At 40.9% G+C, this 23,787-nt stretch overlaps 1 protein-coding gene across 2 annotated transcripts in view; it reads left to right on the top strand.

The window, feature by feature from the left end:
* SH3RF3 (SH3 domain containing ring finger 3) overlaps positions 1 to 13,357 on the top strand; it is a 658,302-nt gene extending 644,945 nt beyond the window's left edge. For both annotated transcript variants that reach the window (XM_075336430.1, XM_075336429.1), the window contains one exon: positions 6,047 to 13,357. In XM_075336430.1, coding sequence (XP_075192545.1) covers positions 6,047 to 6,215 — 169 coding nt within the window. In that variant the 3' untranslated portion in view covers positions 6,216 to 13,357. The remainder of the gene's footprint in view (positions 1 to 6,046) is intronic.
* The last annotated feature ends 10,430 nt before the right edge of the window (positions 13,358 to 23,787 follow it).

Genomic DNA, 23,787 nt, shown 5'->3' with positions numbered 1-23,787 from the left:
TAAGCGTCGTTCATTGGTGACATCAGTGAAAACATAAGTGACAAGGTTTCTAGAATGGTATTGTTGGAGTAGGCATCCTGGAAGGCACATATCTCTGGGAATCCCATAAAAAGGGAGGAATAGAAATGTAGACAGTATGGAGCCAAATATAATTATACAAATTTCACATTCATGAGCTCTTTGACTGCTGAACGTAACCAAAATGGAGTGAGGTTTCATTTATTCAACTTGTTACGTCTTTACCTTGACTTCTAACACAAGTTGTTAAATCCTAAATCCCTTCTGTTTATGTACCCCACATTGGTTCACTATTTGTTCTTGATTAGTAATGTACAGGGATGAGCGAGCATGCTCGCCGCTACTCGGTGCTAGCCCGAGCATCTCAGTGTTCTGTATACGAGTGCCGAGTACCGGCGAGATGCTCGGCTCCCCCTCCCTGCATGTGGGCGCTGTTTACAGAGTCAGCCCACATGCAGGGATTGGCTGTCACACACTGTAATGCCACAACCAACATGACTGTGGCATTACAGTGATTGGCTGGCCGCACAGCATTATCAGCTGCATATGACAGCTGACGGCGCTGTGCTCGGTAGTGTGATCCACAGTCAGCTAGTGTAGGGGAAGGCGCTGCTGAGCCAGGGACAGATTTAATGTGTAGGTAGTGTAGGTACTAGATGATGTGATGTCACCGCTGCCACCCTTGCCATAGTAACCTACAGAGCGGGTTACTATAGCATCGGTGATCTCCGATCACCTGATTACCTGGGCCTCTATACACTGGCTCCTGCTGGAGCTGCAGGAGTTAACTCCTTGTTTACCGGCGCCGCTATTTGGCGGCTTATGCAGGAGCCAGTGTATAGCGGCCGCGGGAATCAGCTGATCGGAGAGCAGCGTTGCTATAATAACCCGTTCAGTAGGTTACTATGGCAACAGTGGCAGCGGTGATGTCACCGCCTACCAACCCACCGCAGCGTCTGCTCGATTACACAGCATGAGGAGCAGCAGCGTTCTTCCTCCCTGTGCTGTGTAATATAGCAGAGCTGCATGTGTGGAAGAAAACAGAAGACCAGGATCGTGGAGTGGTGATAGGGAATAATAAAGATGGAGTTCCTAAGTGTGTCTGTGTATTTATTTATAATAAAGTATGTTTTTAACCCTTTATTGGAGATTCTTAATGGCTGGGTCAAACTTGGCCTGACATTAAGAAACTCAGGCCTAATACCAGCTGGTAAAACAAAGCTGGTATTAACCCCTTATTACCCAGTGTGCCACCCAGCACCAGGGCCGCTGGAAGAGTTGGATACAGCGCCAGAAGACGGCGCTTTTATGAAAGCGCCGTTTTCTGGGGCGGCTGCAGACTGCAATTCGCAGCGAGGGGGGCCCAGAAAGCTTGGGCCAACCAACGCTGTGGACTCCAATCACCAGCTGCCTAGTTGTGCCTGGCTGGACACACAAATTGGGCAAAGCCCACGTCATTTTTTTTTAATTATTTCATGAAATTCAGTTGGGTGGCACCCCGTTCCTGCCTGCTGTTCCTGGCTATCATACAAAAATATGGCGAAGCCTACGTCATTTTTTTTTTTTTTAGTTTTTTGGAAAAAACTTAAAAAAAGGGCTTCCCTGGGTTTTCCATTGCCAGTGAAGATAACACCAAGCATTGGGGATTAGCAGCCAGTAGCTGCTTGGGTTACCTTTAGCTAGCAATAGAAAATGCAGCGGTATCCCACGCATTTGTTATTTTTACCCCTTTTCTTTTATTTTTTAATGATTTTAAAAAAAAAAACTTGGGCTTTGCCATATTTTTGTATGCCAGCCAGGTACAGCAGGCAGATACGGATTGCCCCCAACCCTCAGCTGCCTATTTGTACCAAGCTGGGAACCAAAAATATAGGCAAGCCCTTTTTTTAATTTCATGAATTTCATGAAATAATTAAAAAAAACGATGTGAGCTTCGCCCAATTTTTGTGTTCCAGCCCGGTACAACTAGGCAGTTGAGGATTGGAATCCGCAGCGCAGGTTGGCCCAAGCTTTCTGGGCCCCCCTGCTGCGAATTGCAGTCCGCAGCCTCCCCAGAAAATGGCGTGTTCATAGAAGCGCTATCTTCTGGTGCTGTATCCAACTTTTCCAGTGGCCCTGGTGCCGGGTGGCTCGTTGGGTAATAATGGGGTGAGGGCTAGCTGTGTATTATCAGCTGGCCCTAAGCCTGAAATTCTTTGTGTCACGCCAATATTAGACATGGCCACCATGAATTTCTAGTAAAGTTAAAAAAAAAACACAACACAGAGAAAAAGATTTTTATTAGAAATAAAACACAACATAATTAGTGACTCCATCTTTATTGAACTAAAGAGCCCCCCCTCCGCCGTAGTCCAGGGACGAGGGTCCCGCGATGTCCAATCGGAACCCAATATCATCTGATCGGTTTACCAGAAGGCAAAGCGATCAGATGATGTGTCAGGTTAAAGGACCTGAATCACATGATACATCAGTTGATTGTATAAACAGCTTTTGTACAATCAGCTGATGCATCAGTAGAAAAAAAAACTATACACACCTCTCTGCAGTCTCCCGTCTGATCGCTGCAGGAGCTGCCGGTAATCACCTGACAGCATGATCGTTTAAACCGGCTGGGCGGTAAAAAGCTGGCCTCACCACTGGACATATACAATCAGCTGATGCTGTCAGGTGACCGCAGCAGCTGATCATTGGCAGGTCCTGGAGCGATCCGACGTGTCCCAGTACTCTGCAGACAGGTGAAATCAAGGAAGGAAGAAAATGTTCAGCTCACCCAGTCTGATGGAGACCCAATTGAAGGACAGGTGCACGGGAACAGAAAGCCGGCCAGGCTGTGGATTCCAAGGAGGGAAGAAGGATTCCAGCATCCACGTCCAATAGTTATGTAAAAAAAATTTCTTTATTGAAAAAACATTAAAATGAAGATGGAGAATCACATCCTGGGAAATAAAATCCCTATGAGGACAAAGATATGGAGATGGTACGCGTTTCGAGCGATTAGACGCTCTTAGTCCTGATCCATGATGGAGGGTAGGAGGGACACACAAACCTGGGGTGATACACGGCATTGGGCACAAAGCATTGAGGGTTGCACGTAACTCTGGTGGGAGGAGGCCGGAAAGCACTGCAAGAGCCACACGGCAGCAGAGGGCGGGCGCTCGACACAGCAGCAGAGGGTAGGGGGGCGGGCACACCGCTCCGGAGGGCAGGTGGGCAGGCACACCGCTTCAGAGGGCAGGGGGCGGGCACTCCGCTCTGGAGATCAGAGGGGCGGGCACACACTGCTAGAATCTGTGAAGCTGCTGTGGGACAGAAGCGCAGAGCGCTAAACCCACCCATAAAGTAAGTCCAGAGCTTGCTGGCACTGGCCACAAGCAGAGCATGTGGGGATTCAAAGGGCCGGCGGCCCGCAAGACAGCAGTGGTGGCTCGAGCACTGCCACCCCCTGGAATCTGCCTGGGGACCGCAGAGAAGGACATGGTGGGCTGCAAGCCGCCCGCGGGCCGGAGGTTCCCCACCCCTGCTTTACAGGGTCAAATTGTTATCTGCTCCTAGTCTTGCTGGCCAGCTGCACAAATTCTTTAGTTTTAATGAAAAATCCATCAGATTGTATTGGGGGACATGATGTAGGTTTACAAGTGGCAATAATCAATATAAAGGCTTAGTAAATCTAGAGATGAGTGTTTAAATGAAACAAGAAATGTAGTATCCCTCACTGTTTTTTATTTTGATATATATTATGCATGAGCCTGAACTAGTCAGTCTTGTGGAAATCCTTTAGCGGACACTCTTTATCTTTTTCATTTTTCTATCACTTTCATCTTTGGCTGATGCCTGGCTGAAGTCAAACTGCAGAGCAGGGAACTTCTGATGCAGCTAGTCATCTCATAGCCAGACTCAAAGTGAAGCAGGGGAAACATGGTTGATCTCCTGAGACATGGTTGACATTTAAATAGCTTTGAAAAGAAAAAGCAAAAAAAAAAATTAACCCCTTCACCCCCGGCTGTTTTTTTTTTGTTTTTTTTTCCGCCCCTTCTTTTGAGAGCTGTAACTTTTTTATCTTTTTTGTCAGTCTTGTAATATAAGGGCTTGTTTTTTTGGTGAAGTTTTACTGTTAAATTAAACCATAAGTCTTACCATATAGAGTACTGAAAAACGGCAAGAAAAGTGCGGAAAAATTGCAAAATAAAGTGCAATTGCATGATTGTTTTTGAGATATTTTATTCACTGTGTTCACTATATGGTAAATCTGATGTGTGGGTGTGGTGTCTCAGTTCGGTATGAGTTTGTAGACACCAAACATGTTTAGGTTTACTTTTATCTAAAGGGTTAAAAAAAAATCAGAAATTTGTCCAAAAAAAGTGAAGCACTCTTTTCGCCATTTTCCACGACCCATAATGTTCTCATTTTTCGGGATCTATGGCTCAGTGATGGCTTATTTCCGTCTCGAGCTGATGTATTTAACGGTATCATTTTTGCACAGATACTACGTTTTGATTGGCTGTTATTGCATTTTGCGCAAAATTTGCTGGGCCCAAAAAGAGTCATTTTGGCATTTGGATTTTTTGCCACTACACCGTTTACTGATCAGATTAATTGATTTTATATTTTGATTGATCAGGCATTTCTGAACGCGGTGATACCAAATGTGTGTGTATATATATATATATATATTCATTTCTGTTGATCACAGCTACACAGCTGAAATCGCCAGAAATACTCACCTCTTGTTACAAGTAGCACTCAGCCAGGTGAAACAGGAAGTGAGTCATGTGAGCTACTTGAGTCATCACATGACCCTGTGCTACTATGGCAGCCATCGGCTCACAGTGATCACGTCATGGCACCACCGATGGAGCCGGGTGAGTGAAGATTTACCATGACTGGCATTTAAATTGCGCTGTCACATTTTGACAACACTATTTAACACTAGAACTACTGAGGTAGTCATTTTGACTACTTTGCACCATGTATTTCTATATAGGTGTCACGAGTCCAGTAGTTCTAGTGTTAAGGGGTTAACAAGCACGGGTGGATCGCGGATCAACTCTTGCCTGCGAGGCACACATGTCAGCTGTAGAAATCAGCTGATATGTGCGCGTATCACCGCTGACTGCCAACAGCAGCCGCAGGTGATTACACTTTGGTGGCTTAGGGGGGCTTTCCACACTACGACAACGCAGGTGCGATGTTGGTGGGGACAAATCGAAAGTGACGCACATCCGGCGTCGCAGTCGATATCGTAGTGTGCAAATCTTTTTTGATACGATTAACGAGCGCAAAAGCATCGTTATCGTATCATTGGTGTAGGGTCCGACATTTCCATAATGCCGGTGCAGCGACAGGTACGATGTAGTTCCTCGTTCCTGCGGCAGCACACATCGCTGTATGTGAAGCCGCAGGAGCGAGGAACATCTACCTGCGTCCCGGCTGCAATGCGGAAAGAAGGAGGTGGGCGGGATGTTTACATCCTGCTCATCTCCGCCCCTCCGCTGCTATTGGCCGCCTGCCGTGTGACGTCGCTGTGACACCGCACGAACCGCCCCCTTAGGAAGGAGGCGGATCGCCGGCCAGAGCGACGTCGCAGGACAGGTGAGTGCATGTGAAGCTGGTGTAGCGATAATGTTCGCTACGCCAGCAATCACAAGATATCGCTGCTGCGACGGGGGTGGGGACTATCGCACTCGACATCGCAGCGTTGGCTTGCGATGTTGCAGCGTGCAAAGTACCCCTTAGGATGTAATGTTATGACCTGCGGTCATTAAGGGAGGGATTTTTGAAATATTTTTAAATTTTTGTATGCATTTTATGTTTTTACGTTTCCATTTATAAGTTAATTTCTATTAAGACTAAAATGAAATATTCAGATCATAGTTCACAAATCTGCATAGACATCTTACCAATTACTGTCAGAAATATTTAAGGCAAACAGTATGTTTGAATATTTGTAAATTTATTTTCTGATATATAATTTTAAATATATAAATGATATATATTTTCTGATGTATAACTTAAATATCCTCAATTTCAGATATCGAGTTGTTGTACCCTATCCACCACAAAGTGAAGCAGAAATTGAACTAAAAGAAGGTGACATTGTATTTGTTCACAAGAAGCGGGAAGATGGTTGGTACAAAGGCACATTGCAAAGAAATGGAAGGACAGGGCTTTTCCCTGGAAGCTTTGTGGAAAGTTTCTAATTCTGTCATGCACCATTTCTATACAGTAAAGAAGCATCCAGCAAATTACCATATGTTATGTGGAAAAATGGTGGTTGAAAATACACAATAAGCACAAAACATCAAAGAATGAAAATGGATGCCAAAACAAAATGAGTTGCCATTTTGACTTCCAAAGATACCCTTGGACCATCAGCCTATGATCTAAAGAGAAAAGTGTGTTGGATGTAAGAAATGGCTGACTAGAAGATCCCTCGGTATGTTGGAGTAGTGCCTTCTGCTTGGAACCATGAACTGAGAAGATGCACATTTTGACCATGTTTGCTAATTGTGATGTATACATGATAAATGAATCTTTTATTCTATGCTAACTTATTTGTATACACTGCAGTGTTCTTATTACTTGCCTATGCAAGAGGAATAAATTATATGAATCGGCCAATAGGCATTGCACATTGAACTGTACATCTGATGAACTGGGTTATGGTATATGCTGATACAGTAATACCTGCACAATACAAGGCACAAGCTCACCATTGTTTTAAAAAAAATATGTTAAAATATGGGAATATTTAGCAAACCATGAAATGTTGCTCTTTCTTTTACTTATCAGATGAGTTTTAGGTATAAAGGTATCTATATTATGTTTACATTTTTGCTTATTTACCGTTATAGTCACATTGAATGATTTTGCTCCATTATCTGTCAGTCTGATTAAAACTGACAACGAGAACCAGCGTAATAAAATACAGCACAATGGCAGAGAAGGGAAGGTGAGGCTTGACAAGGCATTAAATTCGAAAAATACAGCTGCTGCCATAAACAGTCCCACTCATGTCCATGGGCCATGTCTGCTATTACAGCTCCGCTTTATTCAAAGGGAATTAATCTGTGATGTAAGCCCAGAAGCATCCAATGGACAAGATTGGCAGGTTTTCGGAAGGTAGTCGCCACGTTTTTCTATCCTCCTAGAATCTTAAATTCTGATAAAGGAAACTATATGTAAATGAAGTTATAAGTTATTTGTGAAATGAAAAAGAAAAGCAGTATTTAAAATATATAAATAAAATAATAATTCAGAATCTTATATTTATTAATGACACATTTTGAGGGACAGTAATTTAGTTTAAATTCATGTTAAAATGATATAGTAAAATGTGCTTGTAAAAAGAACACTGCAAACCCCGTATGGAAAATGTTTGTGTACAGATTGTAACGTTGTGTCCTCATTTAGATAATGTTCTGGAATTGTGTTAATGAAATACAATGTCTGGCTCGTCTTCATCTACTCTACACCATTAAATTAAACAACCAGCAACAACATGTAGATTTGTATGGACATATCATTGCATTAATTATAATAGGCAAATTATTATTAAAGTGAATCTGTCAGCAGGATTTCACTATGTAATTTTAGAGCACCATAATGTAGAAGCAGAGACCCTGATTACGGTGATGTGTTACCTGCTGAACTGTGGCTTTTGCCACAGTTTCTTATCACAAAGAGATTATCACTACAGGACAAGCTGCCTTGTGCCTCCTAGTCCAATCACAACCGCAGCACTGATTAGCAGCTTTTTGTCACTATACAATGTACACAGAAAGCTGTGGTGTAGGTGGAGTTATTGTGTATAACAATAACATTTGAGCTCTGCTAGATCTGCAGAGTTAAAAATTGGTGACTCTATAATAACTGCACCCAGTAAACTAAGTGATACATCGATGTAATCAGGGTCTCTGTCCCTATCTCACAGTGCTGTCCGATTACATAGCAAAAACCTGCTGACACATTCCCTTTAATGCAAGGTAGAGGGTGAATTTAGGACTAGATATGTTTTCAGCAGTGTGACTGTATGACACGATAACTGAGCCATCAATATGAATTTTTAAAGATAAGTACGGAAAAATGATGACCAATACAGGCATATTTAGCAGGGTTGTCTAAATAGGTTTAAACGTGGACTTGACAGCCCTAAAATGTGCCATATTTATCAAGATTTATGCTGTTTGATAAATTAGGCACATTTATATTGTCTAGCCTAAGTTTACACCTATTACTTGGCTTACTTTGTGCCAGAAATTTCTGTAACAATTTTGGTACTTTTTTGTCACACGTTGTCACATATGGACTATGCCCCTTTTTCTAATTAAAGCACACCATTTTCCTGTGAAGCCACATCCTTTGTTAGAGAAAGGAAAGAAAGTGTCTAAAGCACATAATAAATGGTGCAAATCATAAAATACAGTTTTTGGCACAATAGCACCAGATGTTTGGTGCATTTAGCATAATAAGTATCCTTAAGTGTTTTGATTTAAAGACAGTGCTAATGTTAACCCACTGGAAATAAATGCTGATCCCCAATTGAGCTAATCAGTCTGCTGTATATTCTAAATAAGACTAGTGATGGGCGAGCACTAAAATGCTCGAATGCTCATTACTCGATTCGAGCTGGTCAGACGCTCAGACGAGCTTTACGCGAGTAATGATCATTACGAAAAGTCAATGATTGGGTAGTTCGGGCTCCACCCACATACAGCCAGACATAAACAGAGCCTTTCCAGTGGAGTTTTTTTTGGTCACACTATATCTGAGAACATTGTATCCCCCTGGGAGAGCCATTCAGAGACTGCCAATGGCTTTCCCTGGGGTGCCTGCATACATCATGCAATGAAGCAAGCCTGTGCGTTGTGATCATTGTTTCATGGATGAAACATCTGGGCACTCGCGATACTCGGCCCAGATCTGCAAGTACCCGAACACCCCAATGCTCATTTGAGTAATGAGCATGCTTGCTCATCACTAAAAAAGACTCCTACTCTAGAATCATTGATTCCAAGGAAGAACATCTCTGTATAGGAGAACACCTATGTATATTCGCTGCCTATTAGGACATCAGTTTTTTTTAAAATTTCTTCAGATTTTGCTAAATTAAAAAACAGACTGCCTATGTGTAAATTCAGAGATATATGAAGGTACAATAGAAAGATCATGGACCTCAAGAAAGGCCTTTTACAGCCCCATAAATAAGCACCATTCTCATTAGCCCCTTAGGCCAGAAAGGACTAGCTATCACAGAAAATCTGTAAATGTCATATTATGTATATTCATTCAACCTGGGGGCATGATAATACATGTATTCATCAAAATCATGCTTCACAAATCAGAATAATGTACAGAATAATGAGGATTTGCAATAATTGTAATAGAACACAACAACGGCTTGTTTATGTTTAATACTGTGCAATGAAATATTAGGTAGTGTCATATAATCAATGTATGAAATCTAAGATGTTAATATATATGATGATGCTGTGCATTAAAGGATGATTTCACCCGAGAGACATAAACTACATTTGCTAAGACTCAATATACATAATTGAAAAAGTTATCCATGGAATCCAGCACTGCCTGATCTTTACTCGAGTCTTACTTTTTCTTCTGATTACGTTTTGCACTTTCTGTTCTTCAACTTTTTTGCTTATAGGGGTTTTCCAAGCTTATAAAAAATTAGATCAGTGAGAGTCTGACACCCAGCAACCCCACCAACCTGATGCTTCCAGCTAAAAAAGTGGCGCCATACACCGTGTAGTGGCCATTCTCATGTGCTCCATTACATTAGGACCAGTTTTGATAAACCTTTACAATTCCTATACGCTGTAAGAAAAGACTAAAGTTTACTGTTGACATTGCATGTACTTATGTATTGCTATAATCTTTTATTTGACTGCAAGCTGAGAACGCGGATTTGGAAAATTACATTGAACACTGCACAACCGTACTAATTAATAATGCCACTTTACAGTAGACAAATAATCCTATCATATAATAATAACCTGAATGCCCTGGATAATCACCATAAGCACCATCTTAGGACCCCAATTAATTGTGTCATCAAAGCCAGCAGAGTGTTCCTCCAATCAAAAGTGCCAATAGAGTGCCACCTACTAAGAGTGCCAGCAGAACACCTCCTCATACACAATAATGCCAGCAGAGTATATCCTGTAAAGAATAGTGTTACGTTATTATCTTTGGCTTTCTAGGGCAGTAAATGGGTTACTTTTTCACCATAATTTATATTTTTGTTAATTAATTTAATAATATATTATAGGGGTTGGAGCTTTATTTTCTGGTTTATATTGCTTTCAATGGTAAAGAGAGCTCATTGTATGAAAACTTATACAGCCCCTCTAAAGTGAAAAGAAACAGGATAAATCTATATTATAGGGTCTTTATGGCGGTTGTGAGGCGTTAGACTGTATCAGAGAAAGGGAAGTTCTAACAATTCAACAGCTTCACCCTACTTTTTTGTATACTCCTATTTACAACTTGATAAATTCCCCCATTTTATAGCTACTTGAAAATGTTAAAAGAAAGTAATTGTTGAACTAAATTCTTTCCAGCTAGGAATTTTATCTCCATTTAAAGGGTATTCTCATGTTTGGAAGTTGTGCAAAGTATAGGGGATAATGTACTGATTGCTTGGGGATACAACCCTTGGGACTCCATGGATCTCAAAAACTCTAAAGAGCCCAGATTGAATGGAGTAGAATTTGATCATATGCACAGCCACTCCATTCACTCTAAGTTAAGTGCTGAAGACTAGCCGAACACATCGCATAGAGAATAGGATAGAACTTTCAAACTTGAGAATACCCCTTTAAGTTGTCTTATTATAGAGTGTACTGGTGACTTGTATTCATTATGTGTTTCTTCAGACTGGTAGAAACACGAAAAGTAAAATACCAGTGATATGTACCCTAAGATGATCCATCTTCTATAATAAATCAGATGACAAGTATGCAAGAACACCCAATAGAGAAGAACACACCTGATCTAGATCAGAGTTTTCTTTGTGATATATTTAAAACACCCTTTGAATGTTTACCCCCATTTTTGAGAGAAGCAGCCCTTTAGTAGACCACTTTTAGTGAATTTTAAGTGATTGTTCTCAACAGTTTAAAATGTATAGCTTACCTTGAATTTGATGTTGTGACACTAACCCATAGCTAATCATGATCCTTCCTATAAAGCAAAATGAATCCAACAGTCAAAAGAGAACTCCCATTTACAGATATAATAGAGCTATAAAACATTACGAGAAACTTTCTCAGAATGCTGTTATGATGTAAAATGATAGTTTGGCATGAAGCGCACTTGTATTTTCAGTTGTTAATTGAAGTCCATTTATGCTGGCACAAGTGTCGGACTTCTGATTTTTTCATTCTTTTTTCTTTTTCACTCATTTTAAGTAATATTTTAGAGCCAAATCCAAAATTTTAATTTTTAGAATGTAGAGTTCAGTTTGGCTAAAATAAAATTTAACCTTATTTAAGGGCATAAACATTTATTTAAGTGTTTATAAAAGCAAACAATTTCTATTTGACTGGTGGTTTTGACCTACAGGTTCAGCTTTTGCTAATGAATAAATTCTACAGACATTTTCTGCAGTTTGTTATACCTTTTTATTTTCAGAATTTAATAATTTCTCATGTAATAATTTCTCAACACCATTACTGTAGTAAAATCTAGCATGTATGTAGAGCTATAATGCACACACTACTTGGCATCAAGAATGTCATTAAAATTAAGTAAACTGTATTATGGTTGGCACACTCCTTTTGACCTTTTCTAATAGCTTATTTACAATTTACATTAATGCTAATGTTTACCCAGAATTTCTGCTGATTAAAAAGAGTGAATAAGAATTATAGGGGTTATTCTAGAAAAATTCAAATCTGCAGTAGATGTGATAAAGTAAGTAAATAAAATAAATCAAGCTCTAGTGATCCGGTGGCTCGCCCACTCTTTGTTTACAAGCAGTTGGCACATGAGCTCAATAGGCAATCATTGGCCTCAGCAGTCTCGATCAATATTACTGGTCTCACTTCTTAGCAATGGGAGTCATAACAGAAGTAATACATCATGTCCCAGTCCTTTGTAAAGAAAGACCAGGTGCCTCACTGGAGCTTCTGCGCTGAATCTCGAGAGTAAGAAAGAGGTGAGTATAATTTATTTTGCTATTTTATCACATGTGCTGCAGCTTTTATGTTGTTTTCTAAGAGTCAATAACTTTTTTGAGGCTAATGTTGAACATCAGTTTTGGCTGTTAAAACAGCTCTATCCACAACTAAACCTAAAAAATCACAAAAGGAAAAATAACAAACAAGGAGGCAATAGAACACTAGGCTGCTAGCAGACCAAACTTCATCTATACATTAAAGGTAGGCATCTCTCTTTATATAAAGAAATATGAAGACAAACAATCCAGAATCCATAGGTGTGTTTTGTGGAGACACATACTAAACATTTGTGCTTTTGACAGGCTTACAAAAGAATTAACAATTTTTGATGACTAGACCATCAATAGTAGACAGGTGACATAAACAATTGAACATGTTTGCACGGTACATGTTTAGATTGGCTTGAATCAAAAACAGCAACAAAACTTAACTTCTCCAAAAAGGATCAAGAATGTATGAGCTATATGTGAAGTGGATCTAACCATATCTGCATAGTGCAGGTATGATATCTTGGGTATGGGTGCTTGTGTTGATGGTTTCAAACTGTAAGAAGAAATGTTTAACTTCAACATTGATGGCAATACGACCCCATTATAGAGTTTTACTTCTACTGCTTCCAAATGTCATCACTGATAGTAAATTTAACTTTGCTTAAAAGCAAGGCTAATTTATTCCTTAGAAGTGCTACCATGTGCAACAAAAATAGGTCCAGCCTCAGTTGGTCCCATGCTTTTTGCTACTAGGCAGCAATTATGCAGGACTCTCGTGTCTGTAGGAACTTGATAGTTAAAAGGAAACTCTGTGGGAATGAACCCAAAGAGAATGAAAAGAAATTCCATCTTTGGTGGACAAAACTAGCATCATAATCTTTACATTGGATTACCTTTTTTGAACCTTCCTAAAGATTATGTACATTTGCCATAAAATTATTATTTCATATAATGATGAACCCCCATTTTATACAATGTGTACTTCAGAAACTATACAGTTACTTGAAAAAGTGTTAATAACTGAAATTTTCCACATTTTTTTACGTTACATAGTTAAAAATGTATTTTGGGGGGATTTTATATGATATATCAACACAAAGTGCTAATGAATAAATACATGGTTATATAAATATTTTATAAGAAGTAAACAAGGCACTCCCAAAATTGGCTGCAACGTGTATTTATACAATGTGCAAAAAAGAGAACGTTTTCGGTCATACATGGACCTTCCTCGGTAGCACATTGGTGGAGTGGAAGTCAGCGTGGGATGAAAGGCGCGGTACCCACCGCCACATGGGAGCCGCCATGTAGGACCGAAAACATTCTCTTTTTTGCACATTGAATAAATACACGTTGCAGCCAATTTTGGGAGTTCCTTGTTTACTTCTTGTAACATATGACCTTGGAACCGGAAGTGCACCCCAACGCTCACTAACAACTGCACGGAGGAAGTGCCATTTACTTCTTACTATATAAATATTTTATAACCATAAACCTGAAAATTATGAGGTGCATTTGTATTTGCCCCCCTAAGTAGAGATGAGTGGAAAATGGAAGTGCGATTCGGCGGGTGCAGCTGGACTTTTAAAAAAGTTTGGTTTTGAATCCAGACTTGATCTAAATCCCAATGGAAGTCACTAATTGGGTAGTTCGGGTGTCCGCCCATATGCAGCCAGCCATAAACAGATCATTTACAAAGGCGGGTAGACGAGGTTTTTTCATTTTTTTGTTTGGTGCAATATTTGATCATGCTGTTGTTGCCCCCAGTGCGAGCCGATCAAACACGACAAGCGTCTTGCACTGGGCTGAGCACTGAGCGTACTTGAGCACAGCGATGCGCGAGTGGTTTGCATACATAAAGCACCTGATCACTGAACTCAAACTCTGTTCTTTTGTAAAGTCTGTTTTCAGTCAGAACACCAAACCTCAGGTTCGCTCATCTCTACCCCATAGTCAATACTTTGTAGGACCACCTTTTACTGCAATTATTGCTGCAAGTCTTTTGGGCTATGTCTCTACCAGCTTTGCACATCTAGAGGCTGAAATTTGTGCCCATTCTTCACTGCAAAATAGCTTTAGCTCAATGACACTGCATGGATAGCGTCTGTGAACAACAATCTCCAAACCTTGACACAAATTCTCAATGGGATTTAGGTCTGCACGTTGTCTAAGTCATTCAAATACATGACTATGCTTTGATTTAAACAATTCCATGGAAGCTCTGGTTGTATATTTTGGGTCATTATCCTGCTGGAAGGTGAACCTATGCCCCTCTCTCAAGTCTTTTGCAGCCTCTAACAGGTTGTCCTTCAGGATTACCATGTATGTAGCTCCATACATCTTCCCATCAACTCTGACCAGCTTCCCTCTCCCTGCTGAAGAAAAGCATCCCCAACATGATGCTGACATCACCATGTCTGACAGAGGGGGTGATGTTTTCAGGGTGATTGATATACAGTATTAGCCTTCTAATACTGTAGCGTTTTGCATTTAACCCTTTCATCACATCTGACTAAAGCACCTTCTTTCACATACTAGCTCTCTCCTCCACTAGCTTTTTGCAAACCGCAAATGAGACTTCTTATGGATTGCTTTAAAAAATGTCATTCCTATTGCCACTCTTCCATAAAGGGCCAGATTCGTGACGTATACGACTAATAGTTGTCCTGTGAATAGATTCTCCCACCTTAGCTGTGGATCTCTGCAACTCTTCTAGAGTAACCAGGGGCCTTTTGGATGCTTCTTTAATTTGTGCTCTCCTTGCTTGGGATTTCAGTTTAAGTGGACAGCCATGTCTTGGTAGGTTGGTAGTTGTCATACGCCTTCAATTTTTGAATGAAGGATTGAACAGTGCTCCGTGAGATGTTCAGAGCTTGGGCTACTTTTTTTATAACCTAACCCTGCTTTAGTTTTGTCTGCAACTTTATCACTGACCTGTCTGGTGTATTCCTTGGTTTTCCTAATACTGCTTGATCCCTAATGTTCCCAAACAAACCTCTGAGGGCTTCACAAAACAGCTGTAGTTATACTGAAAATAAATTACACACAGGTGGATTCAACTTACTAATTACGTGACTTCTGGAGGCAATTAATCACTCAGGATTTTATTTAGGGGTATCGGACTATAGGAGGCTGAATACAAATGCACGTCACAATTTTCAGATATATATTTTTAAAATTAATTATTTTATTTTGCTAATTATAATTAGCAAAAAACCATGTATCATTTCCTTTTCACTTCATAAACACTTGCTACTATGTTCTGGTATATCACATACAATCCCAATAAAATACTGTTTAAGTTTGAGGGTGTAATGTGTAAAAATGTGGAAAAGTTCACTGGATATGAAAACGTTTTAAAGGCACTGTATATATTAAGTTCTCTACAGTTAATGCTACGAGTGGAATATGACAGATCGGGGTAGTTGATTATTTTAAAGTTTTCTTTTAGATGTAAATTATATCAAATAAGTTAGATCTAAATACTATTAGGAAGTAAGAAATCTTTGTTGCTCAGATTGTCTTATCGTATCTTGAGGCAGTAAACATAAAATCAATTTGCAGTTTATTCTCAATGATTGCAATAAATGACTAGCAATCACCATCTTAATCACCACATTTGCTTCTAAACATAATTTGGTCATATTTGACTTGATGAATGATGCACTTCTCAGAGGATCTCACAAGATGCATGACAAGCTTCATTCACTAAATCACTTCCAATTTTTTAGATTGCTTTAAAAGTGATCTTCCTGAGAATTAAAGTTTTTGAAATGGTGGAAAATTAGGAAAACTTTGCAAACTTTACAAACAAAATTATGAATTGATCCAAGCAGTATGAGTACATTAGTCAGCACGTTGAAGAATTTACTCCTATTGTTTCCATCAATTCATAATTATGTTTGTAAAGTTTACAAAATTTTCCTAATTATCTATTGGATCAGAAATTTAATTAGTACACTGAGATTGATACAGATATACAAGTACATACATACTATAAAGATAACCCATGTGGCTGCTACATAGCCCAATTTACTATTAGTTGAGGGCTTGTCCAAATCATCATGTAAGGCCAGGGAGAGTGAAAATAAATTCCAGGCATTTCTAAACCCATGATCTCATAAATATACCATATATATTCAGAGGTATATACAGAGTTGGCTATTTTTCATTTTTTCTTTCCTGTTAGGCAAGGACAGTTCTGCAAACTGCACCCCTTAATGTGATTTACAAGCATAACACCTACACAGGATCGATGAAGTACCTATTTTCACACATGCTATACTATAGGACTTGAGAGAACAAAAATGGTTTATATTATTGAATAAACCCATAATAACGTCTTCACATTCTAGGACATATATGTATGTCCTAGGTCGCCTCCCCCCGTTAATGCAAGCTCCCTTGATGAGCCCGTGGTCATCCCCATACATGTCTACTGATCTAATCAGCAGACATGTCCTACTAACAGACACGGGTGGATGGGTGGATCACCCCTTAGATTGCAGTGTCAAACTCTGACAGAGTGATCTAAAGCATTTATGGGGATTGCGCTGTTTTGTCGCCATCAGCAGCCCTGGGACGTGATCATGAGGCCCCAATGCGTTAGCGTAGCAGCACGGTGTTAGCTGATAGCTTCTGTCGCTGCCATGACATGTTTACTGTGAATGCCAGCAGAGTGTCGGCACTCACAGTAACACAGCATTTCTTCTGATCAGAGTGATGCTGAAGCATCGGTCTGATCAGAAGCAATCAGACTGTGCAGTCATTAAATCCCCTAGGGGGAAATAGTAAAATCAGTGTAAAAGTGAAAAAGTTTTAAAAAAATTAAAAACTAAAAAATCCTAAAAGCTCAACTCAGCCCCCATTTGCCTCTGAGAATAAAACAAATGCCCGATCTATGAAAATATAATATCAATTAATCTGATTGGTACACCTCATAGCAAGAAAAAAATACCAAACGCCAACATTACGGGTTTTTTTGGTCGCCACAGCATTCCAATAAACTGCAAACCAAGAAATCAAAACATCCCATTTACCCATTTATACAAAAAATATATTATTATAAACCCCAGCTCAAGACGCAAAAAATAAGTTGTCACTGAGCCTCAGATACCGAGAAATGAGAATGCTGTGAGTCTTGGAAACTGGTGACAGAAGCGCTATTCTTTTTTTTTTTTTTTTTTTTTTTATGTTTGGTATCTACGAACTCGTACTGACCTGGGGAATCAGAATGCCTGGTGAGTTTTACCAAATAGTGAACATGATAAATAAAAAACCCAAAAAACAATTGTGCAATTGCTTTTTTTTGCAATTTCACTGCACTTGGATTTTTTTTTTCACGTTGTTCAGTACAGTATATGGTAAAACTAATGGTTTCATTCAAAAGTACAACTCGTTGCACAAAAAGCAAGCCCTCATATTAATGGAAAAATAAAAAGTTATGGCTCTTGGAAAAAGGAGAGGAGAAAATGAAAAGGAAAAATCAACGGGTGCAAAAAGGGGTTAAGATCCAGCCATGAGAATTCTGTTCTGTCACATTAGAGATCTGTCAAAGGTCACCTGAAAGAGGGATAATTGACAGCCTGAGTTAAAATGACAGTCCACTTTAGGATTATGTTCACAAATGTGCTGTCAACTTTATAAGGCACTTGGGGCCGTTTCACACATCTGGCATTTCGCCAGATTGCTGGATCCGGCACACTCCAGTACAGTGTTAATACTGTACAATAGCATCGTGGCAAGCTCCAGTCACATGATAGCATGTGACTGGAGGCTGCCGCGATACCATTGTACTGTATTACACTGTGCGTCGGATTTGGCAATCTGGCGAAATGCCGGTTGTGTGAAAATGGGCTTTAGTGTTAGGCCCCTTTCAGATGTCCGCGTTTAATCAGGTACAAGTCACACGCATCGGTATGGTCATATGTGTGTCATACGTGTGTCACGCGTGTGACATCTGTGTTTGCATACATGTGACATCAGTGTGACACGTACCGGAGAAAACACGGGACTTTTAAATAAAAAGATTTTCTATATTCACCTGTATCCAGCGCTGTTTTCCTCAGCTCTGTTGCCTCCTGCTTCTAATCCTCGCTCATTATATTCATTGATTATTCACTGCAATGAGGACCTGGAAGCCAGAGCATCGCGGGGACAGCGGTAACAGGTGAGTATCCAGCAAACAGTGTGTGTTCAGTGACGTCCAGGAGGTCATTGGAGTGCACAATGAACTCTGGCGATCTCCTGATGACACCCCCGCAACACCCACGCTACAGCGGGTGTCACCACGGTGACTTCACGGGTTCATCAGAGTTCATTGGGAACTCCAATGACCTCCTGGTTGTCACTGCATACATACTGCTTGCTGGATACTCACCTGTCACTGGCGGGGCTGTCGCCGATGCTGTCCTCGGCGATGCTGTCCCCGTGATTCTGTCCCCGCAATGCTTCGGCTTCTAGGTCCGCAATGCAGTGAATAATCAATGAATATAATGAGCGGGGATCAGAAGCAGGAGTCAGCAGAGCCGAAGAAAACAGCGCTGGATACAGGTGAATATAGAAAATCTTTTTATCTAAAAGACCCGTGTTTTCTCCGGTACGTGTCACACTGATGTCACACGGATCACATCAGTGTGCGGTCCGTGTAACACCCATGCTGCCGGAGAAAAAACGGACATGTCTCCAAGTGTGCACACAGGGTCACACGGTCCGTGTGAAAACACGGCCGTGTGAGTAACACCATAGAATGACATGGGCACGTGTCGCATCCGTGTTAAAAATGAATGTAACATATACCTGAAACACGGACGTCTGAAAGGGGCCTTATATTGTTTAATAAAATGCCAATATCCTTATTGTAAAGTGCAGCCCCTTTGTTTAATACAATGTTTTGGGCTGCCAACATGGCAATCCTGTCCTAGATATGGAAACTGATGGACGAGCATGTGACACCAAACCTCCATTAGTAGCATCCATTAGGACACACTATTGGGTTTGCTGAGGATTAAAGATTAATGATAGTTTTTTTCCGTTCCATTAATGGCAATGTTTCAATTCCGTGCTGTTTGCCCAAAAAAAAGGTACTAAACAAGGGTGTGGCATTTTACAAATGAAGACAATATATTGCGAAGTACTTTATAATGAAGTTTACACTACAATTGTAAAAGGTATATTAACTGGACAATCCCTTGAAAGGGCAGGGACAGGATTGTTTCTGGTTTATCTACTGTCCCACACTCATAAAAAGGTTTGTCCGGTCTTATGATAAAAAATCTGCAGTTACTCTATCTGAATGCAGATTAAAGATTCCTGACAGTGTGCGGTGCCCATGCTATCAGGATTCACCGGTGACAGCAGGAAACACATGAGCGCAAGTATGCGATTTATATACATGTGGCCTCATGCTGATTAGAAACTTCCAGTTGAAATGTGTCCAGAAGTATGCAAATCACATACTTGTGGTTCGTGAGCAACCTCTCTCACCGGTAATACTGGTGACTCCTGTCAGAGTGCGCACACTGTCAGGATGCAGAAGTCTACAGTCACTCTATGTATCACAAGTCTGTAGTCACTCTAGTTTTGTGTAAGGACTGGAAGACCGCTAGAGATGATTTCATGTGCACTAGCCCATTTAGATTATTAGTCTATGAAAGCTATAATGATAATGTCAGATTTTATTGACATGTTGGAGTCAAATTCAGTTTTTTTTACAGTAATTTTGTGTAAGGGAATGACAGCCCACCCACCATGGGTGACTAGAATAGTATGCGGCTCTGCAAGGTCAGTGGGACCTCTGTACAGAGCTACACCCTGCACCAGCCTGAACCTACGAGAGTTTTATAGAGTTTTGATAAAGTTTCATGAGTGTACAAGACGTACGTTTTCACCCTTCAGCACAATATACAACGATTGCTCAATCATTACTGAGTATACCATGTGTATGATATTACTATATAACACTTAGGGCAGAGATGATGACTAACCAGATTTGCATTTTTATTTTTCATTTCTAATTCTACATTGTGGAAGTAATTACTACCATGAGTCATCTGTGTAGACTTTTTTGGGAAATGTTCTGTATATTTAATGATTGCCGCAGTGTTTTCAGTTTTTTTAAAGCTGGCATTAAATGGATGACATAATGTAAGTTAAATTGTGAAATTGTTAGATGTTCTCAAATGTCAGTGCCAATAAAGAAAGCAAGTATGATTTCATATTGTGCACCTTTACCTATGGGGTCCATGGAAGCTTGTGTAGTCACCTCTGACGGACTTTTTTGTACAAAGCATAATCTGGTGTATTCAACTTGTACATGATAAATTCCTTTGTAATTTGCACAAACCTCAAAATGTTTCTACCAAGTATGAATGTTAAACATTGAATCTTGGACATGCAAGTCCGCCTGGTGACCATCAAACAACGAGAGTGTGTTTTGTTCTTCAAATAAAACAAAGTATTATAATGTACTCATATGAGTAAGTGTTTTCATTAACTACAACTAGTAATATTGCTTACATTTTTAGATATCATACATTATTTGATAATAATACTGGAATTCACTGATTGCAAAGATAGAAGAGAGGAATTCATTATAAAGGAAACTTCTAAGAGTATCTCAGATTAGAGAAGAAAAACAAAAAGCCAGCACTAAATGTGCACTTCAGCACTAAAAATTCCAAACTGTACTTATTATAAAAATTTGAGATTTTTGGCAAAAAATTGCAATTTCTTGAGCTACCCCGCCACGTCACGGCAAATCTCTCTGGGGCAGTCCGACACCAAAACATTTTTATAAAATGTGCCAGACGGCCTCACATATGAAATACCGTGTTTTTCCAAAAATAAGACCTCCCCCAAAAATAAGCCCTAGCAGGGATTTTCAGCATTTTCGAAGAAAGGCTTAAATATAAGCCCTCCCCCGAAAATAAGCCCTAGTCCCGGATCAATAATGAAGGGTCCGTGCAGCTAAAAAAGATACAGATACTGCAGGACACTTCATTATAGACAGCGGCACCCGGCAATTACACTCACCTGACACTGAGCGGCAGGACCTGCAGAGATCACAAACCCGCACACATCAGCTCTCACACACACACACACACAATCAGATCTCACACACACACACACACACACCAGATCTCACACACAAACATCGGATCGCACACACAGTCAGATTGCACACATAATCAGATCGCACACACAAACATCGGCTCACACGCAAAAAAATCACACACACAAATATCGGATCGCACACACATCGGATCGCATACACACTCACCTCATCCAGTGACACCGATCTCTTCTCGCCGGGAGAATCCTGAGAGGCAGTGCGGTACAGCGCGACGAACAGGACCTGCGGCCAGACACGTGACTTGCTCTCATTCTCTGCTGCCGTAAGTGCTGGATGTGATGTGTGTGTGTGTGTGTGATCTGCAATCGGCTGTGTGTGTGTGTCTGCGATCGGCTGTGTTTTTCTGCGATCGGCTGTGTGTGTCTGCGTTCGGATGTGTGTATCTGTGATCGGCTGTGTGTGCCTGTGATCGGATGTGTGTATCTGTGATCGGCTGTGTGTATCTGTGATCGGCTGTGTGTATCTGTGATCGGCTGTGTGTGCCTGTGATCGGATGTGTGTATCTGTGATTGGCTGTGTGTGCCTGCGATCGGATGTGTGTATCTGTGATGGCTGTGCGTGCCTGCGAACTACTGTGTGTATCTGTGATCGGCTGCGTGTGCCTGTGATCGGATGTGTGTATCTGGGATGGCTGTGCGTGCCTGCGATCTGCTGTGTGTGATCTGCTGTGTATATCTGCGATCTGCTGTGTGTGTATCTGAGATCGGCTGTGTGCATCTGTGATCGGCTGTGTGTATCTGTGATCAGCTGTGTGTGCCTGCGATCTGCTGTGTGTGATCTGCGATCTGCTGTGTGTGATCTGCTGTGTATATCTGTGATCTGCTGTGTCTGTGTGTGTGTGTGTGTGTGTGATCTGCTGTGTGTGTCTGGGATCTTCTGTGTGTGTCAGCATGTCAGCTAGCAGCAGGGGAGGACAGTGTGCAGCACCGACCGGAGATCACAGAAGGACCTGGGAACCACGCAGACGTCTTGGTCTGGTGAGTATGAGTCTCCTGGGAAGTGGGGGGTCTGCTTTTTTGGGGGGTAAACTTACCCCCAACCGTGTTTCTCCAAGAATAAGACCTCCTCCAAAAATAAACCCTAGCGCTTTTTTGGGGGGCAAAAAAAATATAAGACGGTGTCTTATTTTTGGAAAAACACGGTAGTAGAACTGCTCTTAGCAGCACTCACCTGGTCTATTTCAATCCCGTACCCATGACAGAGTCATGGCTGTGGGCGGGAAAGGTCCAAGCAAATGCTGTATGAAGTAAATAGCCTGTGGATAGGGCCTGATGACTGAATGTGAACAGCCACCAACTGCCAAAATCTAGACAGGTGGAATACATCCCAAATTGGGGTGCATAGCAAGGTGGGGATCAGCCACTGACCAATTCAATGACGAAAAACAAAAAGCCAGCACTAAATGTGCACTTCAGCACTAAAAATTCCAAACTGTACTTGTTATTAAAATTTTAGATTTTTGGCAAAAAATTGCAATTTCTTGAGCTATCCCACCACGTCACGGCAAATCTCTTTGAGGCAGTCCTATACTAAAATATTTTTATAAAATGTGCCAAACGGCCTCACATATGAATAGTAGAACTGCTCTTAGCAGCACTCACCTGGTCTATTTCAATCCCGTACCCATGACTGAGTCATGGCTGTGGGCGGGACAGGTCCAAGCAAATGCTGCATGAAGTAAATAGCCTGTGGCTAGGGCCTGATGACTGAATGTGAACAGCCACCAACCGCCAAAATCTAGACAGGTGGAATACATCCCAAATTGGGGTGCATAGCAAGGTGGGGGTCAGCCACCGACCAATTCAATGACGAAAAACAAAAAGCCAGCACTAAATGTGCACTTCAGCACTAAAAATTCCAAACTGTACTTGTTATTAAAATTTTAGATTTTTGGCAAAAAATTGCAATTTCTTGAGCTATCCCACCACGTCACGGCAAATCTCTTTGAGGCAATCCTATACTAAAATATTTTTATAAAATGTGCCAAACGGCCTCACATATGAATAGTAGAACTGCTCTTAGCAGCACTCACCTGGTCTATTTCAATCCCGTACCCATGACTGAGTCATGGCTGTGGGCGGGACAGGTCCAATCAAATGCTGCATGAAGTAAATAGCCTGTGGATAGGGCCTGATGACTGAATGTGAACAGCCACCAACCGCCAAAATCTAGACAGGTGGAATACATCCCAAATTGGGGTGCATAGCAAGGTGGGGGTCAGCCACCGACCAATTCAATGACGAAAAACAAAAAGCCAGCACTAAATGTGCACTTCAGCACTAAAAATTCCAAACTGTACTTGTTATTAAAATTTTAGATTTTTGGCAAAAAATTGCAATTTCTTGAGCTACCCCGCCACGTCACGGCAAATCTCTTTGAGGCAGTCCTATACTAAAATATTTTTATAAAATGTGCCAAACGGCCTCACATATGAAATAGTAGAACTGCT

The sequence above is a fragment of the Anomaloglossus baeobatrachus genome, chromosome 2, assembly GCF_048569485.1.
Source record: "Anomaloglossus baeobatrachus isolate aAnoBae1 chromosome 2, aAnoBae1.hap1, whole genome shotgun sequence".
NCBI classification, from domain to species: Eukaryota; Metazoa; Chordata; class Amphibia; order Anura; family Aromobatidae; genus Anomaloglossus; species Anomaloglossus baeobatrachus.
This window is presented reverse-complemented; position numbering and strand designations above follow the sequence as displayed.